The sequence below is a fragment of the Panthera onca genome, chromosome A2, assembly GCF_046562875.1.
Source record: "Panthera onca isolate mPanOnc1 chromosome A2, mPanOnc1 haplotype 2, whole genome shotgun sequence".
In the NCBI taxonomy this organism is placed as follows: domain Eukaryota; kingdom Metazoa; phylum Chordata; class Mammalia; order Carnivora; family Felidae; genus Panthera; species Panthera onca.
This window is the reverse complement of record NC_138340.1, coordinates 26,082,925-26,108,384: the sequence shown is the minus strand read 5'-3', so window position 1 is coordinate 26,108,384 and position 25,460 is coordinate 26,082,925. Positions and strand designations below refer to the sequence as shown.

General features: G+C 45.2%; 1 protein-coding gene across 4 annotated transcripts in view; it reads right to left on the bottom strand.

The window, feature by feature from the left end:
- The window catches only part of FLNB (filamin B), a 142,666-nt gene that overhangs the window by 83,149 nt on the left and 34,057 nt on the right, over positions 1-25,460 (bottom strand). For all 4 annotated transcript variants that reach the window (XM_060631394.3, XM_060631395.3, XM_060631396.3 and 1 more), the window contains exon 2: positions 2,597-2,845. In XM_060631394.3, the coding sequence (XP_060487377.2) occupies positions 2,597-2,845 (249 nt within the window). The remainder of the gene's footprint in view (positions 1-2,596; positions 2,846-25,460) is intronic.

The window sequence follows — 25,460 nt, the reverse complement described above, 5'->3', positions numbered from 1 at the left end:
TGAGCCTGGTGCCTTTTTACAGGGGATTTTCCCCCCCACCACATTTGCACTTCTGTAGTCCAGTCACCAAACGTGTAGGGTTCACGCCAGCTGGATATTCTACAATTTAACTCAAAATTGATACAATCTATGTAGAAATCGTGTAAAATCCCACAGGTTAAGGGCTCAGTCCCATAAGACTGTCCCCTTTCCCCACTTCACCAAATGCAAGTCCAGGTTGTCACTTGGACTTCTAACAGACCATTCTATAAATTGCAGGTTCTCACAATGCCTCCTCAGATTCAATTGTTAACCAGAGTGGATCACAGAACTCAGGAATACCATTTAATTGCTAGATTACTGATTTATTAGAAAAGGCTACAACTCAGAGTGCCTGGGTGGTTCAGATGGTTAAGTGTCTAAACCTTGCTTTCAGCTCAGGTCATGATCTCACAGGTTCAAGAGATCAAGCCCTGTATCAAGCTCTGCACTGACAGCATGAAGCCTGCTTGAGATTCTCTCTCTTCTGTCTCTGCTCCTCCCCTGCTGACACATGTGTACACACTCCCTCTCAAAATAAATAAATAAACTTAAAATTTTTTTTTTAAATAAAAGGCTATAACTTGGGATGCCTGGGTGACTCAGTCAGTTGAGCATCTGACTTTGTATCAGGTCATAATCTCGCGGTTTGTGGGTTCGAGCCCCACATCGGGCTTGCTGCTGTCAGCCTGTCAGCACAGAGCCTGCTTTGGATCCTCTGTCCCTCTCTCTTTCTGCCCCTCCCCCACTCTCACTCAAAAAATTTAAAAAAAAAAATTTCTAATTAAAAAAAAGTTACAACTCAAGAACAACCAGGTGAAAGAGATGCATATGGCAAGATATGGGAGAAGGCGTGTGGAGCTTCCATGCCCTTTCCAGGTGCACCACCCTCCCAGCACCTCCTTGTGTTTACCAACCTGAAAGCTCCCTCAAATGTATAGTTCAAGGAATTTTGTGGAGACCTCAACATGTTGTCATGATTGATTAAATAACTGGCCACTAGTGATTAACTCAACTTCCATCTCCTCTCCTCTAACCTTGGCGGTTAGGAGATAGGGTTAACAGTTGGGACCCTCTAATCACCTGCCCCCATCCTTAGCAGCTGTTTAAAAGTCATCTCATTGGGGCGCCTGGGTGGCTCAGTCGGTTAAGCGTCCGACTTCAGCTCAGGTCACGATCTCGCAGTCCGCGAGTTCGAGCCCCGCGTCGGGCTCTGGGCTGATGGCTCAGAGCCTGGAGCTTGCTTCCGATTCTGTGTCTCCCCCTCTCTCTCTGCCCCTCCCCCGTTCATGCTGTGTCTCTCTCTGTCTCAAAAATAAATAAACGTTAAAAAAAAAATTAAAAAATAAAAATAAAAAATAAATAAATAAAAGTCATCTCATTAACATAAACTCAGGTGTGGTTGAAAGGAACCATTGTCCTGGCTCTTATCACTTAAATTCTAAGGGTTTTTGGAGCTCTGTGCCAGGAAAGGGACAAAGACTAAAATACATGTTTCTTTTATAAGTCACAATATCACAATCCTATTCCTAGATACATCTAAAAAGACTGCACTAGCAACTGTATTCTGTATAATTCAAAAATCCACTTGCCCAAAAGCCCAAACCTAGAATCATCTTAAAAGCCTCTGTAAACAGGAGAAGTATAGGACTGAAGTAAACATCCACAGGTTTAAACTGGTAAAGAGGTATCCTGAAATGTGTCTTTCGGTGGAAGCAAGGAAGAGGGTGCTGGGAAATTAACTAATGCTGAGCTTTGAGTTAGTTTGAGACATCACCAGCTTATAGGCTTTCAAGACAGAATGAGGCCTGGAGTCAGCCTGCCCTCCCTGTCCAACATAGGCTAGCCAGCTCTGCTTGGAGTGTGTCGGGAACCATTAGCTTACTAAAAACTAATGTGACCAGCATATACAGAGTATTCGTAAATGGAAAATATGATTATTAAAGTAAATTTTTTATTAGAAACAATCTTGAGGGTGCATATAAACACAGGCTCTACGGAGTGTGTACCAGCAAACTCTACCCATCAATCTAAACCCTCCAGTGAGGATAATTACTACCTTGGTGTGCACTCAACCACTCAGAAAAGGGGGGAAAGCCTCCAACTGGATCCTGATCAAGCACTATTTCATAGCAACACAGAAAAAAAAGGGTGGAGAACGCCATGTATAGTCACCCAGTGGTTGATAAAAATGGGTACTTTCCACTCAATGGAAGTTTTTAGATTTTCATGCCAAGTCAACTAACAGGGCCACGTGTTTCTGCTGAAGTCAATGGGAAACCAGGCACCAAATGTGGGAAGAGGCAGGACTTTGGAGTCTGAAAGCTAAACATGCTCCAAGAACTACAGGATTCATTGGGGATTTGGGTAAATAACTGAGTTCAATGCTCAAAAAGTCAATGGATACACCTAGAAGGTAAACAGAGCCAGTTTTAGCTCCCTTTGCTCTTACAGGGGGCTAAAACTAGGAGAAGACACCAATCACAGCAAACCCGGCTTTCCCATGAGACAACCAAGGGGCTTTGGGCCCACAAATCTCCATCCTGAAGAGCTGGCTCAGGCAGCCATGGACACTTACCTGGGGCACAGCTGTCTACCAAGGCTCCCAGAGCCTTGCCATCTTGCCAATTCTGGTTAAAGTTGGTGATGGGCAAGTAGGGGATCTTGTTCTGAATCCATCCCAGCAGCCTCTGCTTTGGCGTCTGCTTCTTGGCATCGTCATCCCCTTCGTCCTCCCACACGGGCATGGAGATGGAGTAGTGGAGGATCAGTGTCCACACCAGGCCCAGGATGAGCTTCAGGTTCCCATCCACAATGGCTTTGCTATCTGGGGAGAGAGGCACAGGCGTGGGTTGGCACCTTCCTCTCGGTTGTGAATGAAATCTTCATTTGTCAGAGAACCACACAGAACTACTTCAGCATGAAAGGACTGTAATGTTACAATTTGCTTCAAAATACTTGAGGATGGTAACAGATGAAACTAGATTCCAAAATGTTTACCAGTGTCGTGAAATCATGGGTACATGAGAACGTATTATACTTTTATCTCTACTTTTGCATACGTTGGAAATGTTCTGTAATAAAAAGAGCTTTTAAATTTTAAAGGACTCATTTCAGAAATATGGACAATAAAAAGAGGTGGCTGAATTCCAGGGACAACCATCTGTTTAACTTGATAGTATGTGACCTACCAAATTATATGTGTATGTGTTTATATATATATACATATACATATGTGTGTGTGTGTGTGTGTGTGTGTGTGTGTGTGTTTGCTGCCCTGAATTTATATTCTACTATACTTTTTTTTTCACTAATCATTATGTCCTAGAGGTGTAAGAGGCCAGTTTCCCTTCAGATCTCACCATCTCTGGGTGTTATCAATCATTTTCATCTCTGCTCTTCTCTCCAGTTAGTCATTCATAAGATAAAGTCATTAATAGTTAAGCTAATCCAGCTGGGCAAAGTCTCTGTTGCCAGAAGGATAAGTGACCGGCCCAAGGTCCTGGCTCCTCTCTAGTGCTCCCTGAGCTTAACACAACAAGCCATACACCAGCCCCGTCTAGGAATCTTCCAGGAAATCTCCCTGCTGCTGGTTTCTACCTTCTACTCCCTTGGCTTCTCTATGGCCCTCTGTCCTCTTTCCAACCTCTACCTACATCCATCAAAATCCAAACATTACCAATAAAATCTCTCTATCTCTCTCCCTGTCTCCCCCTGCACACACTTCCCCTCCTATCCATCCCCAATCTTTCTCCCCCTCTCCCTTCCTCTCCTGTCTATACCCCCATCTCTCTCCCCCTCACCCACATCCTTCCCCTCCTATTACCCACCCACCCACTCCTCCCTCTCAATTTCCTCCACCCTTTCCCCACCAAACAACCCCTGTTGCACGCCCCTATTCTACCAGGACCCCAAACTGAAAATGTCAGAGCCATCATGGACTCCTCCTTCAAATCTCAGGTTGCCATTTCAACAATGTGTCAATTCCCTTCTCTACCTACATCTCTTGGCAAATCCTTTTCTCCACCTTCCCAATAAATGTGTGGCCCCTCCTCCCCTCTCTCAGAGTCCTCGACAGCCATGAAGCTGAACCATGTTCACATAACCCTACAACTATCTTTCTAGTCAGTACCTCTGTGCTTCCAAATTCACCAATGGTCCCAACTGCCCACAAACTCCTTAGACATACAGCACCCTCAGAACCCCCAAACACAGCCTGCTTTTTCACCCTTGTCACCCCTCCCACCACAGTTCACACTCCAGACTCAGAGACTCCTCATTCCTGGACTACATCCTGCTTTGGACCCCATGGACCTCTCCATGTGTTCTGTATTCCCTCTGGTGGGAAGACCCTTCACCCCCATCCTCCTGTGGGACAAGCCCTGGCTCATCATCCAAGGGCCAGATCCAACAGGTGGTGGCCCTTCACTCCCACCAACATGTGTGTGACTGTGCCAGGGTCCTCTCAAGACAAAAACCATTCACTCCTGAGCCTCCAAGCCCCCATTCCAGGACTGTGAGCACCTGCCATGGAGTGATGAGCCTTCACCATCTTGCAGCTCCCTTCACCCTGTCCCACCCATTCACCCACCCACCACAAACCACCTGAATGTCAGTTAGACACATGCCAGATTGCACTTAATGAAACCCAACTACAACCACATGAGAAATATACACACATACTGAGAAGGAGTAAACCCCATGTCACTCAAAACTGAAAGGGTGGAGACTTTTTTTGTTTTTAAATTCACCTGGTTATTGTTAGTCCTCTCACAAGAAAAGATCCTCTTAAAAGGGCGCACCCAAACCCACAGAAACCAAAGGTACTTTTATGGTTGTAGATTCAGTCATAATAAAACTCGATCGTGTAAAACTGTACAGGGTAAAGAGTATCATAAACTGGCTGGTAAGACAATTTATATTTGAGCAATCCTCACTCAATCCTCACTTAGCAATCCTCACTAAGGTGCCCAGAGATTTTCTATGCAATGAATTGTATAAATAATAACTTTTAAACAGGACAGTCCACATAACTCACAGGGCTCAGCGACAAATGAAAATACATGACTTCTCGTCCAAAAAGGATTAAGAATTTCAAGATGGCAACAGCAGAGCATTAAACCAAGCACAGAACCCTTCTGAGAGCAGGGCCCTGTACAGCTGCACAGACTATGTGACCATGAAGCCCCCTCTGCTTCTGAGGTCCTGTGGTCAATAAAGCGATAATCTGCAGAAGACACTTGACCGTGCACAGAACTTGAACATCCGAGGAGTTCATCCCACCGACCATATGTTTCTCCAGCTGGCAGCCCTTGACCATGACGGAATTTTTTTGATAAGATGTCCTGTTATAAGGTTGTCTTTGAAGCGCTACTGATTACTGAGTTACTACCTACCAATCATAAGAAATTCCAGGTCAAACAATTTTCCATGCCAGAGTCCTTTATTTAAACTAAAGGGAGAAGAGCAGTCCTCAGAAGGGGGAAGCACGAGGTGGGGATGAAGTAAAGTATGTGAATGCTTATCGTTAGTCAGCGTACCCGTGCTGGACCAGGCAAGGTCAGGTCTTGCACCAGGCAGGATCTGAACAGGCCAGAAAGTCTCATGCAGCCACAAGTATCAGACTACAAAGTTCAACTTTCCTGAGTTATGTGTTAAGTGCTCTTCAAATGCAAACTTACAGATTTTATCCATAAATCAAAACATGAAACCAGTTTGCTCTATTTTTACCCGGCTTACACATGTTGGTCTGAAGGAATGAGACATGAGTCTTTTTCGAAAAAGATTTCAGGGGAAATATGACCCAGTAAAAGTCTGAGCCAAATTTATGAAAAATACAATGCCCAGAACTTCTGTTTCCAATGAATTCAAGGTGGGTGTCCAAACGGGAAAGCCCCCATTAAGATCTCCTTGGGATAAATGATACTTTTGCTCTGCTATTCTAAGAAGCTGGAGAAAGAACAGTCCTAGTTCCAAAAGTGATTTTGACAGGTGAAGGTTCAAATGCTTTACCGAACTCTTGGAACAATAAAACGATGGCGACTTGCCCAAAATGACTCCCCCTTTCCCACCCACATGAAACAGAAGACTCCCAATGCCTTGAAAATGAAATGCTCCACAGCATTACAGTGTCAATGTCTGACCATCACAACAGACTACAGGATTTTCAAACGTGAGCGTGCTCTGTGATGTTTATGTCGAGTGTAAACATGAAACAGAAATGTAAAAGGAGGAAAGGTCCAGGTCAGCTGGAAGCCTCTCTGGCAGGATTCCACCTCATTGAGAGCCTCTTTCTGGAATAAAATAAGCCAGCGCCCGCCACGCCTGCTGGACCTCCTAGAATCTGCTTAGGTTGTAGTTGGCCTGGAATCTGGCCACAGGTTTCTCCTCCCCAGATCCAACCAATCACAATTCCCATGTAACTGGTCCTGGCTCTGGACAGCACTGACCCTCCAACCGCATACACACCCTCTGGAACTACTTAAAATTATCCAGCATTGCTTCTAAGTGAGGGCAGTGGCTTTTCTTCTTTTTTAATAGCTAGAAAGTTAATTTGAGCTACTGCAAATTCTAGGATGGAATGTTTTCACGTCATTTCTGTACACCGGTTCTCCAGCCCTCCCTGAGTAGCAATCAGGAATGGGCACATTTATGGGGGAGGAAACCAGCTATTTTTAGGCAATCTTTGGAAGCATCTTGGAAACATCTACTGCGTAGACAAGTTCCTCTGAGGAAGGGAGATGGTGATCTTTCTGTCTCTCATACCAGGAGGGCAGGATCCACGCCACCAACTGCATGCTCACCACATTCACTGTGCCCATCTCCTCTCCTATTACTGATTCACCAGGGTGGCATGGTGGGGGTTGGGGGGGGGGGCGGGGAGGAGAGGCCTGAGCAAGCACCGTCCCACATTTCTGCCCTCCTGAGTAAGAACAGCAGGTCATCCAGCAGCCACAATGCAGCAGCTCACTGCTGGGTCAGAAACAGCCAACAAGGGACTTCAGGGATCAAGGAGACGTAGGAGTTTCGGGAAAGCTCCTCCTAGTACGCTTGAGGAAAAGCACCCAGACCATAATCCAACTATGACTTGGTCATCTGGAGAAGAGTCTGTCACCCACTCTGCCTCTGTCCTCCCATCTCTATTACCCTCTGGGAGGCAACGTGGCACAGTGGTTTAAGTACAGGCTATGGAACCAGCCGCTCCTCTAGACAGGTCACTTTGAACCATCCATCCATCCTCTCTGGGCTTTCTGTTTCTTCATTTACCAAATGGGAATGATCCCAGTCAACACCTTCACAGAGCTGTTACTAAGAAGCAGGTGGGTTATAGAACACCATGAGTTGAGCATAATGCCGGGGACAGGGTAGGCACTTCATAATACCTTCCTTCCTCTCCTTACTCATTCACCTCATATCTGAATACCTGCTCTGTGCCCAACACACTTCCCTAGAACCAGAAGCCCAGAAGCCATAATCCCGGTTTTGTAGGTGAGCAGGAAACAGAAGTCAGGGTTAGTCAGGGTAATTCACAATAGTACCTTGCGAATTAAAAGGAGGATGAAATGTTCAATGTGTCACTTCCCTGAGCCATGGAATTCATTAGAAGGGTCATGAGCCTCTGAGGTCCCTGTTCTCCGGTCCCAGGAGGAGGCCGACCTACATGCTGTAGTGAACCCAGGACACATGAGGTAGGTGCAAGGGGGACATTGCAGCTCCAAGTGCTTTAGGAAACCACTATGGCCTGAGATTCCTGCAGACAGAAACCAAGAACTACACAGGAACCCGACTGCTGATAATCGATCAGACCTTATTGAAAGAGAATATGGTATGAAAAGAGGCCCACAAGAGCCAGGGGTCTGGCCCCAACGTGACTTCCCAACTTTACATTTCCCTAGGGTTAACCTTGATCCTTGGCCTCAGCTGGCTTGGCCTGGAACTCTCCCCCCACCTCTCTTGACCTAGATAATGCCTCTTCTATGCCCAACTCTGCAAAACTAGAATAGGTCCCCGGCCAAGTGCCCCCTCAATGCCCTGTGCCCTTCTCTCTCAGTGCAGCTACAGCTGTGCCTGCCTCCTGTGCTCAAAGCGGCAGCACCACAACAGCAGGAACAGGCTGTTTGGCTCCCCCGATCATGGACGCTTGGCTGTTGGCAGGCACGTTCGGCTCCCTGCCCTCTCCTCTCTGGTGCTCTGTGAGAGACAGGGCTGCTTCCCCGCTGAGTGGATGCGAAAGTACACACACAGCCTTTCAGACAGAATTCTAATCTGCTCCAGACTGTGTCCACCTCTGAGCCTCCAGCAGGCAATATAGCATGTGGCACAGAAACAAGGCTGGGGAGGTCCCTGAGGCTCTGCAGGCGTGGGCTCGGCACCAGCAGGCTGGCTGCAGAGGCCTGGCCAAGTGATCCGACCCCAGCGTGCCTCAGTCACTTTACCTGTAAACTGGGGATAATGTTGGAACAGGAGAATACAGCTGCTGGGAAGACTGCCTGCCATAACACATTTGCAGCATTCAGACCCCTATACAGTCAGTTGTCATTAAATGCTAATATTAGTACTATTACTCTTACCACCACTGACTTCAACGTGCTTTTATCAACCTTGAGACAAAAAGAACAAAGGCAGAAGGGAAAAGTGAAAGCTTAACAGTTAAAGGTGGTGACCTCCGCGTAGGCACCGGGGTTTCCTGTCAGCCTTGACTGCTTGGGTGAGCCAACCCAAAGAGCATCCTGTGAAGAAGGGCTGCCCCAAGGTCACCCCACAGTGCAGCACTCAGATCACCTGGGCCCAGGATGCAGGTGGCAGACGGGGCTCACTGGCATCCCAGCTTGGTTTTATGGTTCCTCCCCATCCTGCCTTCTCTTCCAGCCTGCACAAACTGTGGCTGAACTGTTGGCCTCGGTTGCCCAAACAAGAGGGTACCCTCAACTAAAAAAGAAGGCTAAGTTTACCACCGTCCTCAGTTTCTCAGATGTCACCGTTCCCTTCATCATTAAAGATGACCGTCTCAGTCCGCCGTCCAGAACCAGGGTCCATTTCTGGGGGTGCAACGGTCCTTCCATCCATACAGCCCGTGATGGACTATGTACACAAGACTGTGCACCTGCCTAGACACCCATGGGCAGGATGAGGGGGCCAGATGCCTTCACCCCTGCTCAGGGCTTTGTACAGGGCCTCAAACCATCAAAAGGCCACACAGACTTACAGCCAGACTTGACAACTCACACTGGTGATGGCTGAAGGGTACTTGTGGTGAAGGCCACAAAAACCCTGCCTCCTCCTCTCCCAGGCATGTGGCTTCCAGCTGGACGGTCCTTCCTAGCCTCCCTTGCAGCTCAGCAGTGTGGTGGCTTCACCAACAGACAGTGAGCAGACAGAAGGGTGCCATCACTTTAGGGCCTTGGGCAGGGGGAGTGCTCCCTCCTACCGCCAGCAAGAGCCCCTGACATTACAGTCACTTAGCTTCAACCTGCGCTCGGGGAGGCCAGGCAAGGTGATAGAAAGAACCTGGGTCCCAGAATAGGGTGCCCTGCCAACCTGAAGACTGAAAAAAGCCACTGGATTTGGGTTTTTTCTCTCTTTGTTACAGCAGCTTACCTATAATAAGAGGATGTTCTGGGCCCTGAAGTCCTGAAGTCACACGGGCCAATTTCTAATCAGTAAGATAAAATACAGACCACGATAAAACAAGGGTGGATTGGAGCACTCTGGTCAGCTGGATTTCCAATCCTTTTTCTTACTCAGGAACTCTCAAGGATGACAAAGGAAGTGTCTGAGTTAACAATTTTTACACTTCACTTCAGGGTTCAGTTAACAAAGAGTTCATTTGGAAGGCCTTTTCATGTTAGTAATTTTTCAAGAGATGACACAATAGACCAAAGGTGGCAAATGGCATTAGCATGTGAGGTGAAAACCCTTTCAGGTGTTGAGAAAGATTCTCATGCCCTATCTGGGGTCAACAAGAAAATAGATTACCAATGTCTGCCACGACCAGGCACAGGGAGTGGAGGCTCAATGAGGAAGAACTGTATAGATTAGCCATGCCTGCTCTGGGCATGGCATGGGGAGCAGTGGCTGGGACTTCTCTGCAACAGAATTGAGCAAACATTGCCAAATCCCTGATTGGAGACTTCTACTATAGGCCCATAACACATTCCTTATGCATAACCTCAGACTTCAAATTTCCTACTTTGCCAACTATTCCTTCTGTTTTCTCTCACTTGCTGGACAATTTTTGCCCGGAATAATTGGAACAAATTATTTCATAAATACCTTATTTTTATTTTGGTACAGAGTTTTTGGTGGACATTCAGATCACAGATACTATGCTGGTGTCCTGCTTCATATGTATCCCAAACACCCGATTCTCTGGTTAAGAGGCATCCTTTGTTTAAAAGAGGCATTTGCATCACTCGGTGGGCTTCCAAATGCCACTTTTCAAAAGTTTTTATCACTTCTGGGGATTACTTTATATCCAGCGACAAAGTCATACTGAACCTGAAATGAGACTGGTATATATGTGGGTCTAGAACTTAGTCTCTTCCAACTAGTATTAGTGGGAAAGTCTTAAAAAGTTAGAACAAGGATTCTAGTCTTGTTATAAAGATTACAGAAAGAAGGGAAAAAGGAAACACGCCCCAAAATGGTCAAAGCAATGTATTCTAAACTAGGTTTTTGACCTCAAAGCCACAGGTCTCCTAAGTGAGTAGTAGGACAAGGGTCCCAGGGACCCCTAAGCATGAGCAGAGAGTGGAGGAGCCCGGAGTCCAGTCACTGGGAGGTGCTGGTAAACCCCAGTGTGAGCTCAGAAGTTCTCAGCGCGGTGATGTCTGTCCCTGGCCCATAGCTTTTAGGCACAACTGCTCTGAGAACATGTGCAGATCAAATAATAAATGCTGGCTGCGAATGGAGGTCCTTGTCACCTGTGGACTCCAGCTCAGCCTCACCTGAAACACAGCTCACGGCCCAGGCCGGTCCTGTGCACGCAAGTGCAGCCCACAGGGAAACCCTTTGGGGAAAAGCATGAGGGCAGGAGGAACCAGGCCCAGGAAGACTCCTAAGCACCTCCCCCTCCTTACATCAACAGCAACCAAACTGTAACAGCAACTCCAGACTTTTCCAGATCCTTCTTCCAGACCTCTCCCCTGGGCCTGGCCCTGTGCCACATGCATCACCTCATGTAACCCTCACAGCAACCCTAGAAGGGTCGCTTTTATGCTTAATCTCATTTTACAGATGGGAAGACAGAGGCCCGCAGAGGCAATTGTCAAAAGTAACATACAGGAAGAACCCAGATTTAAACCCAGTTCTCTGCTGTCTGAGCCCAAGCCTCCATACTTCTCTAAATACACATTATGCCATGACAGCTGTATAAGGTGAGGGCAACAGGACTCACATTTCACAGATGAGACAGAGTACAGGAAGGGACACACCCCTGGGGCCCACGGCCAGTTAGTGGCGAACTTGGGAGAGGAACCCAGGTGGGGTCTCTGAACCTGCCACTGCCCCAATCATTCCCACAATCCCTAAACTGTCGAGGTTTAGAAATGAAAAATGTGGGCAGAAAGTGACAGCTTACGGCCTAGGAGGTGCAAGCAGAGGTCAGACTTGTATTACTTTAGTCCCTCTGTCTCAGTCATGACTTGGCCTTTACTGCATCCCAGATGCTGACCTACCGCTCAGCATGGGAAATCAGAGAAGATGGCAGAAAACACACCTCTGTCCCCATTTACCCCAACCTAGTGGTCTGTATTTTCCCCAGAAAATAGAAATTAGGGTCACTCACATACTTGAAAGCTCCATTTGTTCTCATACCCAGCAAACACTTCTGCCTACAGAATGCCAGGCCCTGTGCTGGACACAAATTATGCTTTTATGTAAGATAATAAGTTAAATTGGCTTTAAAACACTCCACAAGGAGATGACAACATTATTATAATGAAAACCATCCACCAACCCACTTCTTGCAACCCTGCCCCAGGGAAAGACATTGAAGACTTTTTAAGGGACAAAAGGCAAAAAAATTTCTTTTTTGCCTTTTGTCTCTCATGCTAAGCTGTTTCTTAAAAAACTTTTTTTTTCCTTTTGTGATTAAAAGGTAAAAAATAATAATGCTGATGAAGAGGACAGGTATTCATCCTTCCACTGCAAACTTGTAGAAGTTGAGCCTTGTTAGAAAAAAGATCAAGGTGGTTTCCTTGGTTTGAAAGGGGAGGAATCAGTTTGCATACACCCCCACCCCCTGCCCCTGCAGCCCACATCATGTTACAACTCCTATAAGCCTGTTATAGAAATGGCAGCCTGCCCAATGATCGTGAAGTCATAAAGTGAACAAAACTCCCAATTTAAAGTCTTGAATAGGAACCAAGCTGAGGGAAATTCCAAATAGTTTATAATAGCTGGCTCCCATCATTACCAACAGAAAAAGGATGAAGTTGGAAGAAAAGAAATTCTCAAAGGACAGACAAAGGGAGGGGCACATTCCCTGCTTTACCTGTATTGACACTTTTCAGACAGTTACCCACTGTCGAATTTGTACCCCCAAATTTGAATCTTCAACCCAAAATTACACGAGGAGGCCTTTGGACACACGTGCCACCTAGCCACAACAGAGCTCTCTCAGCCCAGACCCAGGCTCCTCCTTGTGGGTAGAACTCCACACCACCAACATCCATGGATAAAAAGCGTGGACAAGAGGGCAGGACTGAATCCACTCAGGCAAAGGGGAGCCCACCTGCTAAAAGAATTAGTAGCCAAGAAACCCAGGTGCCAGGGACACTGAGTTAGTCAGTGATGGAGCAGTTAGGGTTCAGAGAAGCCTGGCTCTCCTCCCAAACATGGCTACCATGTCACTTCAGTGGGTCACTTCCCGGGTTTCAGTCTCCTCATCTGTAAGCTGAGAGTCAGAACTGAACTCACAGTGTCAAGCTATTGTGAGATAATGTAGTAAATTGGGTAGCATTCTGCCTGAACCAATCCACCATATCAGCAGAGACCAGTATAGCTACTATTATTATTTCTGCAATATTATAAACACACACAAGTTCAAGAACTAACAGTGTCCCATTAACATCATGAAAGATTCAATGCCATTCAATTCTGGTTCAAGACTGCCTAGAGCCAAATACCCCAGAACTCAGCCTTCTAACACAGACGAGCATTCCATCTGCTAACGACCACAAGAGCCAGCCCCCATCAGGGACCCAGGATTAAGGCTGATAGAATCAAGATGTTCTTTGCTCAGTGAGCTGCCTGAATGAACTGGCAGTTTGCTAAAATCTGCAGGCCACCCCAACTCCTCCAGCAGATTCCTGAGCAGTCTGCAGGGGCCAGCCTGGGCCACTGTTGACAGAAAATTAAATGCAAGGTCAATAAATTCAATATGAAGCACAAAGTATTCAAGAAAGTTCCCTTAAGGGATTCCTTTTTCTAATGGGGGGATGGAGAGGCTTGGATACTAAAGTGATCTTTAACCATGAAAGCAGTTAATTACCATAATATAATGAGGGAATAAAACTGAGAACAACATAAATGCTTCCCCACGAATAAATAGTTAAATAAACTTTCAGAACGTTCAAGGAAGAAAGTAATAGGTGGCTAGGAAAAGAATGAGAAAGATACAGATGTTTGTTCCAATAGGGACAGGGCCATTTGTAGAAAAGTATAGAACATGCAATTCTGTTTTGGAAAAGGCATGACTCTGCATCTGAACAGAAAGATCTGGAAGCATGCAGAGTTGTTGCAAGCAAGCATGTTGTTCACTGGCTCTCTCTCTGGAAAGACGTAGGGTGATTGCAAAAGACAAGCTTTCTTTTTGTTGTTGGGACATGCTCCTGTGTTGTTTGAATTTCTTTTCTTAGTTTGAATTACATGTGTTACTTTTATAATAAATTGTGACACACACCTCCCAAAAGAAAGAAATACAGGAATGTATACGTTAAGGAATTCTTCACTGAACACAGCGGCTTGTCGGGATCTATAGGCACTGATGTGGGAAAACTGACAGGTTTTATCAAACAGTGAAAGCAATGTGTATCATGGGTTCGCACAGGAGTAAAGGGGCGGCCAGGGAATTCTGTAATTGAGTTCATATATGCATAACATACCTTCTGAAAAGACAAGAAACTGTTCACCAACTGCATTTATTTCTGGGTAGAGGAACAGAGAAAGGGGGTGAGGAGGAGTGGGAGGGAGCCGGTCTTATCTTTTTATACTGCATATGATTTACACCATGTTTGATGTTACCTATCAACAAGAAACAGAATACATGAAGGCTTGGCAAGACTGGTCGGCTGTTCTCCTGATCTCCTCTGCTCAGTTCTCACATGGTGGGTCATCCAAATGCTTTACCAGTCCTCAGCCACACACATTCTCCTGGACAAGCAGTCTCCGTGCCTCAGGAGATGGCCTCTGCCATTTCCAAATAGATTGCCAGAGGAGGGGAAGATGTTGTCATTTGGTTGTCTTTGGGCATGCTTACCAACCCAACAACAACAACAAAAATTGAGGCACCTAGGTAGTTCTGTCAGTTGAGCGACTCTTGATTTCAGCTCAGGCCATGATCTCACAGTTCATGAGTTTGAGCCCCACATCGGGCTCTGTGCTGACAGCGTGGAGCCTGCTTGGGATTCTCTCTCTCTGCCCATCCCCCACCTCTCTCTCTCAAAATAAATAAACCTTAAAAAGCAAATCAACCATCCACCTTCCTGATCCCTTCCTACCTCCTTCCCTGGCACCCTAAGAGTATCTTTTCCAAGATGCAGAGACTCAGCCACTCAGTTATACGTGAGGACAGAGGGTCTGGCCTGATGAATGACCCCACCGAATTCTCATTGCTGCCTTAGGAGGTACCCCTGTTAGTCCCATTTTCCAGATTAAAGAAAATGATAAGCAGATAAACTGAGCCCAAAGCCACATAGCTCATAAGTGGTAGAGTAGGATTTGAATTCAGGCCCTCTAACTCCAGAATCTGTTGTTGACTGTTCCACCTGGAGGCCAGGATGGGGCTGCAAAGGAAAAGGCTCATCCACAGACATGGTAATATTACAAAGGCTTTCTAAACTGGCAAAAGCTGGAGAGGAAATAAATGCTAAAGGTTACATCATCCTCCTAAAAGAGATTTATCGCTGTGCCCCTGAACTCTGTCCCAAGATAAATGGCCATGGCAGTAAAATAAACAGACCAAGCACATAGCAGGCCAGCTTCTCTGCTAAAATGGGAACAAGTTCCAACATCCCTAAGGCACACTGTCCAAGTGCAAGGTAAGCAAGTGACACACGCTGAATATCCAAGGCACCACCCTAGTCATGGCTGCCAGTTACTGAAGACACACGGCCCACGGTCAAGTGTCTTCAATACCAGTACTTCATCTAAAGAGTCCTGCACTTGAGTCAGAAGCTGCTTCCTGGCTCAGCAAAACACAAGCTGTGCCTAAACTTGGCCTTGAGGAAGATTTGTCCCTCTGGCCACACTCACAAACCTTGCCCTATCCTCTCACCTCTTGGACAATTTACCAGGGGTTGTGCCCTAGTCACTTTATTCTTAAACTACATGTGAAAATACATTACAGTATAATTTTTAAAAGTAGGTTGTGTAACACCTACTATCATTTTGCATCTTTGAAAAGACTACATTAGACATTAGCTGGTTGTCCGAGACAAATGGCTCCTGTGGTCAAATAAGCCAGGGATATATGGAATCGAACAATTTTAAACTGCTGTAGGACTTCTCAGAGACTTTAATATGCAAATGTATATTGACAATCTCCAGGAGAGTGCTAGGGTGCCACACAACACTTCCCAACTTTACTGGACAAGGGAACTTTTTTTTAAAAAAATTTTTTGATGCTTTTTTTAGATTTACATTTTGAGAGAGAGAGAGAGAGAATAAGCGAGGGAAGGGCAGAGAGACGGGGAAAGAGGATCTGAAATGGCTCTGTGCTGACAAGCTGACAGCAGGGAGCCCAATGTGGGGCGCAAACTCACAAATCATGAGATCATGACCTGAGCTAAAGTTGGACGCTCAACCAACTGAGTCACCCAGGTGTCCCTGGACTAGGAAACTTTCTAAAATATTATCTCAAAGGACTCTAATAGTCTCCAGAAGATATTTCAAGTAATTCTACCTTGAATTGCCCTTCCATGCCCTTGCAGATCTTCTACAAACACTTCTGAATGCTCCCATAGGCTTGGAGATTACGTTTTATAAAACTGGTAGATGTGGGGTGAGGGAGACAGACAAGAGATAGAAAAGAAGGACAATACGAAATAAGTCATTAAGGCTTTCTCTAATCTACAACTGTTTCGGTAGCAGTGATTATGAATCCAGAACTTTGTTACTTGGAATCACTGGATTTTGCAGATAAAGGGTAATAAAAGTAGGTTCTCAAAACATTGTTTCTAATGATGAGGGCTACAGGGAAGTACACCCCTTGACCATGATGTTTATGAAATTCTGGTGATAACCAACTCACGTTAAAACTGCACTAAGAAACATCTTATTGTTCCAGGGCAAACTGTAATTCTTAAACACAGGCAATGATTTAGAAGGATCCAGGCCAAAACCAGCCTCCTCCTTTCTGGCTTTGCTTTGGAGCTACTAATGTTGAAATCTTCATCCGCAGCCAATGTGTTGCCAAGTGGGAAGAGTCAGAGACGAAACCTGGTAATTTGGACCATCGCTTAATGCAGTAGAAGGGGGGGGGGGGTCATCCTGATGGGAGCAACTGCAATATCAAATTATGTGAACGGGAAGAGGGAGGGGACTCCAGAAGCTCCACCCCATGGCCATTTAGCTCTAAACTTCCTATGCTTGGGGCGGGGGGGGTGTTGGGGGTGGGGGTTGGCAGGGAGAACTTAGTAAAAGTTAGTAAAAATTATTTATATAATAAGTGAAACATATCCAAGTAGCATTCCTAGTACTACTTAAGGATATAATACTCAGAAGCATACTAGTAATAGCAATGAGCCACACAGCTTGAGTGCTAATTAAATCCACTCTCTAAACTGTGTGGTGCTGTATCTGAATCTGAGATTAGTCAACTGTAATCCCAGCATCCTAAGGACAGGGAGCGGGGCTCTGTCCTCAGCATCATTGTGATTCTAGTACCTAACATGATGCTGGTCACATAGTAAAAAGAAGAAAAGCAAAAGGGGGGGTTGGGAGGTGGGGAACCACTGCCCTCTGTTACCCAACTAACAACCACCCACTCATCAATACACCAATCAATCAACAATCAACCAGACAAGCTGACCAGACAACCACTATTCCAAAGACCTATCAAACAACCACCAACCTGGTCAACCAACTACCAAACTCGAGTGGACTCATCCTTGACCACGCTCTCCCACCAAATCTCCCCCTTCCCCCAATCCTGCTGGCCACCTCTAAAGTGATTCCCAGCCCAGCAGCCCTCAGCTAATGGCAGGTCCCTTTACTGGCCAGTCTGTCTCAGCCCACAGATCAGGAACTCTTAACTCTTCCCAAATCTTTCCACCAGCCCCAGCAGGGACATGCAAAAAACAATTTGAAAGTTGGGAGAGTGGGGGCAGGGGGATGGGGGAATTGGCCCCAAAACAGAAGAAAATTGGAAGAAATTGAAGCTAATAAATGTTTTATTAAATGCCAGCATTTGGCATTATATCTTCCTCCTAATTGCGATCCTAGTCGCGATCCTAATTGCGATCTCTGGTTGACATCTACAGAAATTTCATTACATTTGAGAATGAGTTACAGGTTCATTTTCTCACATCGCAAGAATTCCAAAGTATACTCTGTAATTGCTGAGAAATCAGTCAATTGTAAAATAAAGGAGTTAGTCAGGGCCAAATAATATAACAGAACACAAATATAAGCAAATAAAAGCAAATGTATTTTTTAATCAAATTCTTTTATGACAACACACGCACAAAACACACCTTTTTTTTTTTTTAAGTGTGAGAGATGGGTGTGTTTTATTGTATTTGATAGAATATGCCTAAGACCACAAAACACCCCAGCGAAGTCTGAACTCCTCAGCAGTGCCCCGAGGCCCCCATGGCTGGCCTCTGCCAGTGTCCCCAGCTGGTCGGCCCTCCCTATGCCCTGGCCTGTGCTCCCACTGCCCCTTCTATTCAGAATGCCCCCCTTTCATGTCTTTCACCCTGTGGGTTTCTTAGATTCAGCCTTCAAGATTCAGCCTCCTCTGATACATCCCCTTTCTTCTTGGCCTCATCTTTACATTTCTAAAGACATCTCACAAAGCAGTCAGAAATGGAACTTCCTACATGATCTACTAGGAAGCCAAATGTCCGGGACAGTTAGCAAGACAAGCCACCATCCTCAATTATGTCACAGCCTCCTATGAGGGACCGTCTAAGTCAGGGATTCTTACAGGGGAAGGCAGGACAGGGGGGTAGGGGTGGGGGAGCCTTTGAGCTTGAATAGGAAAAAAGTGAAATCTTTGTCTTTGGTAACCTCTAACTAAAATGTAGCATACTGTCCCATTATGGAATGGACACCATAAGGGGTGCCTGGGTGGCTCAGTCGGCTAAGCATCTAACTTTGGCTCAGGTCATGATCTTGCAGCTTGTGAGTTCAAGCTCCACGTTGGGCTCTGTGCTGACAGCTCAGAGCCTGGAGCCCACTTCAGATTCTGTGTCTCCCTCTCTCTCTGCCTCTCCCCCGCACTCTCTCTCTCTCTCGTGTGCACACATTCTCTCTCTCTCTCTCTAATAAATAAACATTTAAAAAATTACCCAAAAAAAAGGCACCATAAAACACAGGTGTATTAGCAGCACCTGTGGTTTTGTCACCAACAATATCTCAAAATACGCTGTATGCTCATCACTACATCAAAATCATGGCAAACGTTACTGGACTAGCTGCTAGATCTTATTAAACATCTAAATACATGTGTGTTTGTTACTGTGTTCAAAAATTTCTCTTTTTTATTTAAATTTTAGTTAGCCAACATACAGTGCAATATTGGTTTCAGGAGTAGAATTCAGTGATCATCACTTACATACAACACTGTGATGCGGTGCTCATCATAACAGTGCCCTACCTAATACCCGTCACCCATGTGGCCCATCCCCCACCCATCTCCCTCCATCAGCCCTGTTTGTTCTCTCTTTTTTTTTTTTTTTAAATAATCTTTGTGCACATAACTGCATTGACTTGCTATGGTTGTTCATTAACTGCTTCCAGTATATATTTTTTTAATGTTTATTTATTTTTGAGAGAAAGAAACAGCACGAGCAGGGGAGGGGCAGAGAGACAGAGAGAGAGAGAGAGAGAGAGACAGAGAGAGAGAGAGAGAGAGAGAGAGAGAGAGAGAGAGAGAATATGAATGAATCCGAAGCAGGCTGCAGGCTCTGAGCCATCAGCACAGAGCCTGATGTGGGGCTCGAATTCACAAACCTTGAGATCATGACCTGAGCCAAAGTCAGACGCTTGACCAACTGAGCCACCCAGGTGCCCCTGTTCTCTATCATTAAGAGTAACTTGTGGTTTGTTTCCCTCTCTCTACTCCCCCCCCCTTCCCATGTGTTTTGTTCTTTAAATTCCACATGAGTGAAATCACATGGTATTTGTTTCTCTATTTGACTTATTCACTTAGTGTAATACCTTCTAGCTCCAACCACATCATTGTAAATGGTAAGATTTCATTCTTTTTGATGGCTGTGTAATATTCTGTTGTATATGTGTACCACATCCTTATCCATTCATCAGTTGATGGACATCTGGGCTCTCTCCATAGTTTGGCTATTGTATAAACATCGGGGTGCATGTACACCTTCAAATTTGTATTTTCGTATCCTTTTGGCCAAATACCTAATAGTGCAATTGCTGGAATCGTAGGGTAGTTCTATTTTTAGTTTCTTGGGGAACCTCCACTGTTCTCCTGAGTGGCTGCACTAGTTTGCACTCCCACCAACAGGGCAAGAGGGTTCCTCTTTCTCTGCATCCTTGCCAACACTTGTTTCTTGTGTTGTTAATTTCAGTCATTCTGATAGGTATGAGGCGGTATCTTATCATGGTTTTGATTTTTATTTCCCTGATGATGAGTGATGTTGAGCGTCTTTTCATGTGTTTGTTAGTCATCTGGATGTCTTCTTTGGAAAAGTGTCTATTCACGTCTTCTGCCCATTTCTTAACTGGGTTATTTGGTTTTTGGGTGTTGAGTTTGATAAATTTTTTATAGATTTTGGATACTAACCCTTTATCAGATATGTCGTTTGCAAATATCTTCTTCCATTCTGTAAGCTGCCTTTTAGTTTTGTTGATTGTTTCCTTTGCTGGGCAGAAGCTTATCTTGATGAAGTCCCAATAGTTCACGTTTGTTTTGTTTCCCTTGCCTTCTGCAACGTGTCTACTAAGAAGTTGCTGTGGCCAAGGTCAAAGAGGTTGCTGCCTGTGTTGTCCTCTAGGATTTTGATGGCATCCTGTCTCACATTTAGGCCTTTCATCCATTTAGAATTTATTTTTGTGTGGGGAGTAAGAATGTGGTCCAGTTTCATTCTTCTGCATGTCACCGTCCAGTTTTCCCAACACGTTTTGCTAAAGAGACTGTTTTTTTTCCATCCGCTATCCTTTCCTGTTTTGTTGAAGATTAGTCTACCACAGAGTTGTGGCAAAATTTTAGTTATAAGCGCATTTCAATATGACTTGTTTCCTTTGTAACCCTATATATATGATCTTATGCACAAGGAGAAGAGCACAGTCTTCAGAAAGCCAATGGAGTCCAAGACACAAAAGTGAAGAATCCTGGCTCCAGGGGGCCTGTCAGTAGAACCTGCAACTCTTGATCTTGGGGTCATGGGTTTGAGCCCCACGTTGGGTGTAGACATTACTTAAAAAAATAAAGTCTTTAAAAAAAATTCCTGGCTCCAATTAATAATTTTTAGAACCAAGAAGGGAAAGGATTTCAGTTATGGACGTTTTGCTAAATGGGCCATAGATTAGTGAAATTGCACCTGTCAGGGCATGGCCTTGGTCATCTCTCATGGGGACCCTTGGAGGTCACTGCGAATAGGTCTCCCAACCAATATAGCCTATCCACCATCCTTGAATTATCCTCTCAGGCCATAAATACAATCATTTATGTTACTCCCGGCATGAACACTTTCTGTTGCTCTCTATGGTCTATGGCAGGGGCCAGCAAACATTTTCCGCAAAGGGCCACACAGCAAATATTTTTGGGTTTACAAGTCGCATGTTGTAACTATTCAAATCTATTATTGTAGTGAGAAAGTGGCTATAGGCAATATGCAAATGAGTGCTTTGTGGCCTGTGTCCCAATAAAACTTTATTTACAAAAACAGGCAGAGGGGGGCGCCTGGGTGGCTCAGTCGGTTAAGCATCCGACTTCAGCTCAGGTCAGGATCTCTCGGTCCATGAGTTCGAGCACCGCGTCAGGCTCTGGGCTGATGGCTCAGAGCCTGGAGCCTGCTTCAGATTCTGTCTCCCTCTCTCTCTGCCCCTCCCCCGTTCATGCTCTGTCTCTCTCTGTCCCCAAAATAAATAAACGTTAAAAAATTTTTTTAAAAAAAAAAAACAGGCAGAGGTTCAGATTTGGCACCACCATTTCATATAAGTTCCTGTGATGATAGAAATGTTTTATATGTACGCCGTCCATAATACTAAACCACACTTCTGAGCACTTGAAATGTGGTTAGTGTGACTAAGATGCTAAATTTAAATGTAATTATTTAATTAATTTAAATTTAACTAGCTACATGTGGCTGGTGGACAGGTCTACACCATCAAACCCAAGCCCTTTTTCATTTCTTTCGAGGTTCCTCGTAACCCGGCCAACATCATAACTGATGGTCCCAGCCTCAGCAAGTACTAAGCACTGAGGCCAGTCAAGCACTAAGCACTGAGGCCAGCCAGCAGGTGATAGATACCAGGAGCTCTCACATTCCTGCATTCACTTCCCACTCCTGGGCCCTGGCGGTTCTGCAGCCCCGAACCTCCTGTCTCCTGAATCTGCCCCTTTAAACTCCACAGTTCACCAGCCCCACCCTTGCCACAGGCCTTCCCTGACAGCCCACATTGCCTCTGAGAGGCAATGTAAGGACTTTCTCCTACAAAACATGCCACAGTGACCTGTGCACTCATTCTCTGGCTTTTTTTCCTTCACTCTAAGGTATGTGAAGACAAAAACACGTCCCTAGCACAGTACCTTTAAAGCTAATAAGCATTCACTAGTTTGTGAAACGAATAGACTTTAATTATAGCTAAGTACTGAATACAAACTGTCTTTTAAAAAATTATTTGGAGGGGCACCTGGGTGGCTCGGTCAGTTGAGCGTCTGACTTCAGCTCAGGTCATGATCTCATGGTTTGTGGGTTCGAGCCCCGCTTCAGGCTCTGTGCTGACGGCTCAGAGCCTGGAGCCTGCTTCAGATTCTGTGTCTCCCTCTCTCTCTGCCCCTCCCCAGCTTGCACTCTCTCTCTCAAAAATAAATTAAAAAAAATTTTTTTTTAATTCCTTTAGAAATTAATAGATTTACCTAAAACTGTTTAATCACATTTTTTTAAGGGCTGGAATCTAGATTAAAGTAAAAAGGCCCAGATGGATTTACAATCTACAGTATAGAGGGATGTGACCACTCAGTTAACATCCCATTCCACTACCACAAGATCTCACCCTCCCAAAACCTCAGTTTTCCTCTTCTGTAAAATGGGTCAACAGTGCCTACACCTGGCAGGAATGGAAAACACTTAGCACAGTGCTGAGAGACGTACATGTCAGCTTCCTAGTGGATACAAATGCCCCCATGAACACAGGGAGTGGAGGAGGCACACAAACCAGACTCAGCAAGGACACCGGATTCCTGAATCAGCCTTCTGTATAGGTCTCTCTCACAGCAGGAAGGGCATGACCTTTACACAACAGCTGTGCTCCCTAATGTCCTCAGAGCACACAGATCACACCACCCCTACACCCCGTGGGGTGGGTCAGTGCACGACTCAGGCGTCTGCCAGCCCAAGAGCTATACAGCTGTGTGCTGCTGCTCTGGCTGCTCAGAGGACAATCTGCCATCCCCATAAATGTCGTGGCCACCGCACACAAAACAGTCTGGAAACTGATTTTTGCAGCTTCTGGGGCTTCTCTCCACAGAAAAGAGTATCCAGCCAGGGCTCTCGTTATCCTGGTTTTCTGACCGAGGTCCTGTTTCTCCTCTTACTCGGCTGCCTGTCTCACCAGGCTGGGTGCCAAATGATTGGGACATTAACAATCAAATCCACCCTCGGAGGAGAGGAGGGCCAGCAGCACTTATGAGGAAATTCTTTTTAATTTTTTTTAATGTTTATTTTTGAGAGAGACAGAGTATAAGCAGGGGAGGAGCAGAGAAAGAGGGAGACACAGAATCCAAAGCAGGCTCCAGGCTCTGAGCTGTCAGCACAGAGCGCGACACGGGGCTCGAACTCAGGAACTGCAAGATCATGACCTGAGCCGACATCGGATGCTTAACCGACTGAGCCACCCAGGCGCCCCCTGAGGAAATTCTAAAGAGGGGCTAGGACTGTTTTAAACCCAGTTACAGGGGCACTGGGTGGCTCAGTCGGTTAAGTGTCCGACTTCGGCTCAGGTCACCATCTCGCAGTTTGTGAGTCTGAGCCCCACGTCGGGCTCTGTGCTGACAGCTCAGAGCCTGGAGCCTGCTTTGGATTCTGTGTCTCCTTCTCTCTCTGCTCCTCCTCCACTTGTGCTCTGTCTCTCAAAAATAAATAAAGGCAAAAAAAAAAATTGTTTAAGCCCAATTACAAAAATGGCTTTGAATTCCAGCAGCCCTATTGGAAGAAGTTCTTAATTTGAAGGGATCCCATTCACCTCTTGTGCTGGTACTGATATATACGGGATGTTTTATCCTGATCATTATCTATTTTCCTGAGTTATAAAATACACCGTTACAATCAATTCAAATTATATGCAAAATGGGAGTAAAATAAATTGAGCCTCTCCCCACTCACAGGCCACAGGGTTGCTCTGCTGTTAATGGTGGTCATGACCTTGGTCCCACCTCAGGTTTGCTTATCCAAACTTTCTTCTCAAGCCTCAACACCTCTATTGCTCACAGAAATCACTTGAGCTTCAACCCTGACTACATACTGGAATTACCTGAAAAGCTTAAAAAAAAAAAAAAAGAAAAAAAAGGCAGTGGTCCTCTCCCAAAGAAAACAAAACGAGGATTTCTTTGGGGGTGGGGACAGGTATCCATAATTTTTAAAGCTTTCGAGTTGGTTCTAAGGGTTCAGAATCATTGTTGACAACCATGAGAATCCACTCACACCAAAAGCCCCACTCGACCTTTTCCTTGACTGGGAATGGACCTGAGGCAGACAGACCCAAAGAGAGGTGAATGGGGAACAAGAAAGGAAATCACGTGCACCCAGGAACTCAGGAACTGGTGCCCAAAGCTATTGCGTCAAGCCTCCTTTCTCACAGATGTGATGAGGCACTTGTCTCGGGGCAATAAAGCCACATTCTAACAAAGAAAAGGATGATTTTGCCAGTCGCTTGGAATAAATGTGCTGCAGTGGGGGACACAGGGCCAGAAGGTCCTCTTGAGAACTATGTTTCAATGTTTCATTTTTTTAATAATCCTTTTTTATTTTTTTATTTTTTTTAAATTTACATCCAAATTAGTTAGCATATAGTGCAACAATGATTTCAGGACTAGATTCCTTAATGCCCCTTACCCATTTAGCCCATCCCCCCTCCCACAACCCCTCCAATAACCCTCTTTTGTTCTCCATATTTAAGAGTCTTTTATGTTTTGTCCCCCACCCTGTTTTTATATTATTTTTGTTTCCCTTCCCTTATGTTCATCTGTTTTGTCTGTTAACGTCCTCATATGAGTGAAGTCATATGATTTTTGTCTTTCTCTGACTAATTTCACTTAGTGTAACACCCTCCAGTTCCATCCACGTAGTTGCAAATGGCAAGATTTCATTCTTTTTGATTGCCGAGTAATACTCCACTGTGTATATATATATATATATATATATATATATATATATACACCACATCTTCTTTATCCATTCATCCATCGATGGACATCTGGGCTCTTTCCATACTTTGGCTATTGTTGAAAGTGCTGCTATAAACATGGGGTGCATGTGTCCCTTCAAAACAACACACCTGTATCCCGTGGATAAATGCCTAGTAGTGCAATTGCTGGGTCGTAGGGTAGTTCTATTTTTAGTTTTTTGAAGAACCTCCATACTGTTTTCCAGAGTGGCTGCACCAGCTTGCATTCCCATCAACTTTTCATTTTTAAAGAATATCCATGAATAATGAAAGCTTACACAGAGGACTAAGTGGGTATTGCAGAAGCTGCTCACTGGAGAGGCTTTGCCCTTGGTTCCTAGGGCAACTCCAGGCACACCACTTTTACAGAGGGATCAGAGAGATGGAGAGGGTCCCGAATGATGAATGGCCAGGCATACTCA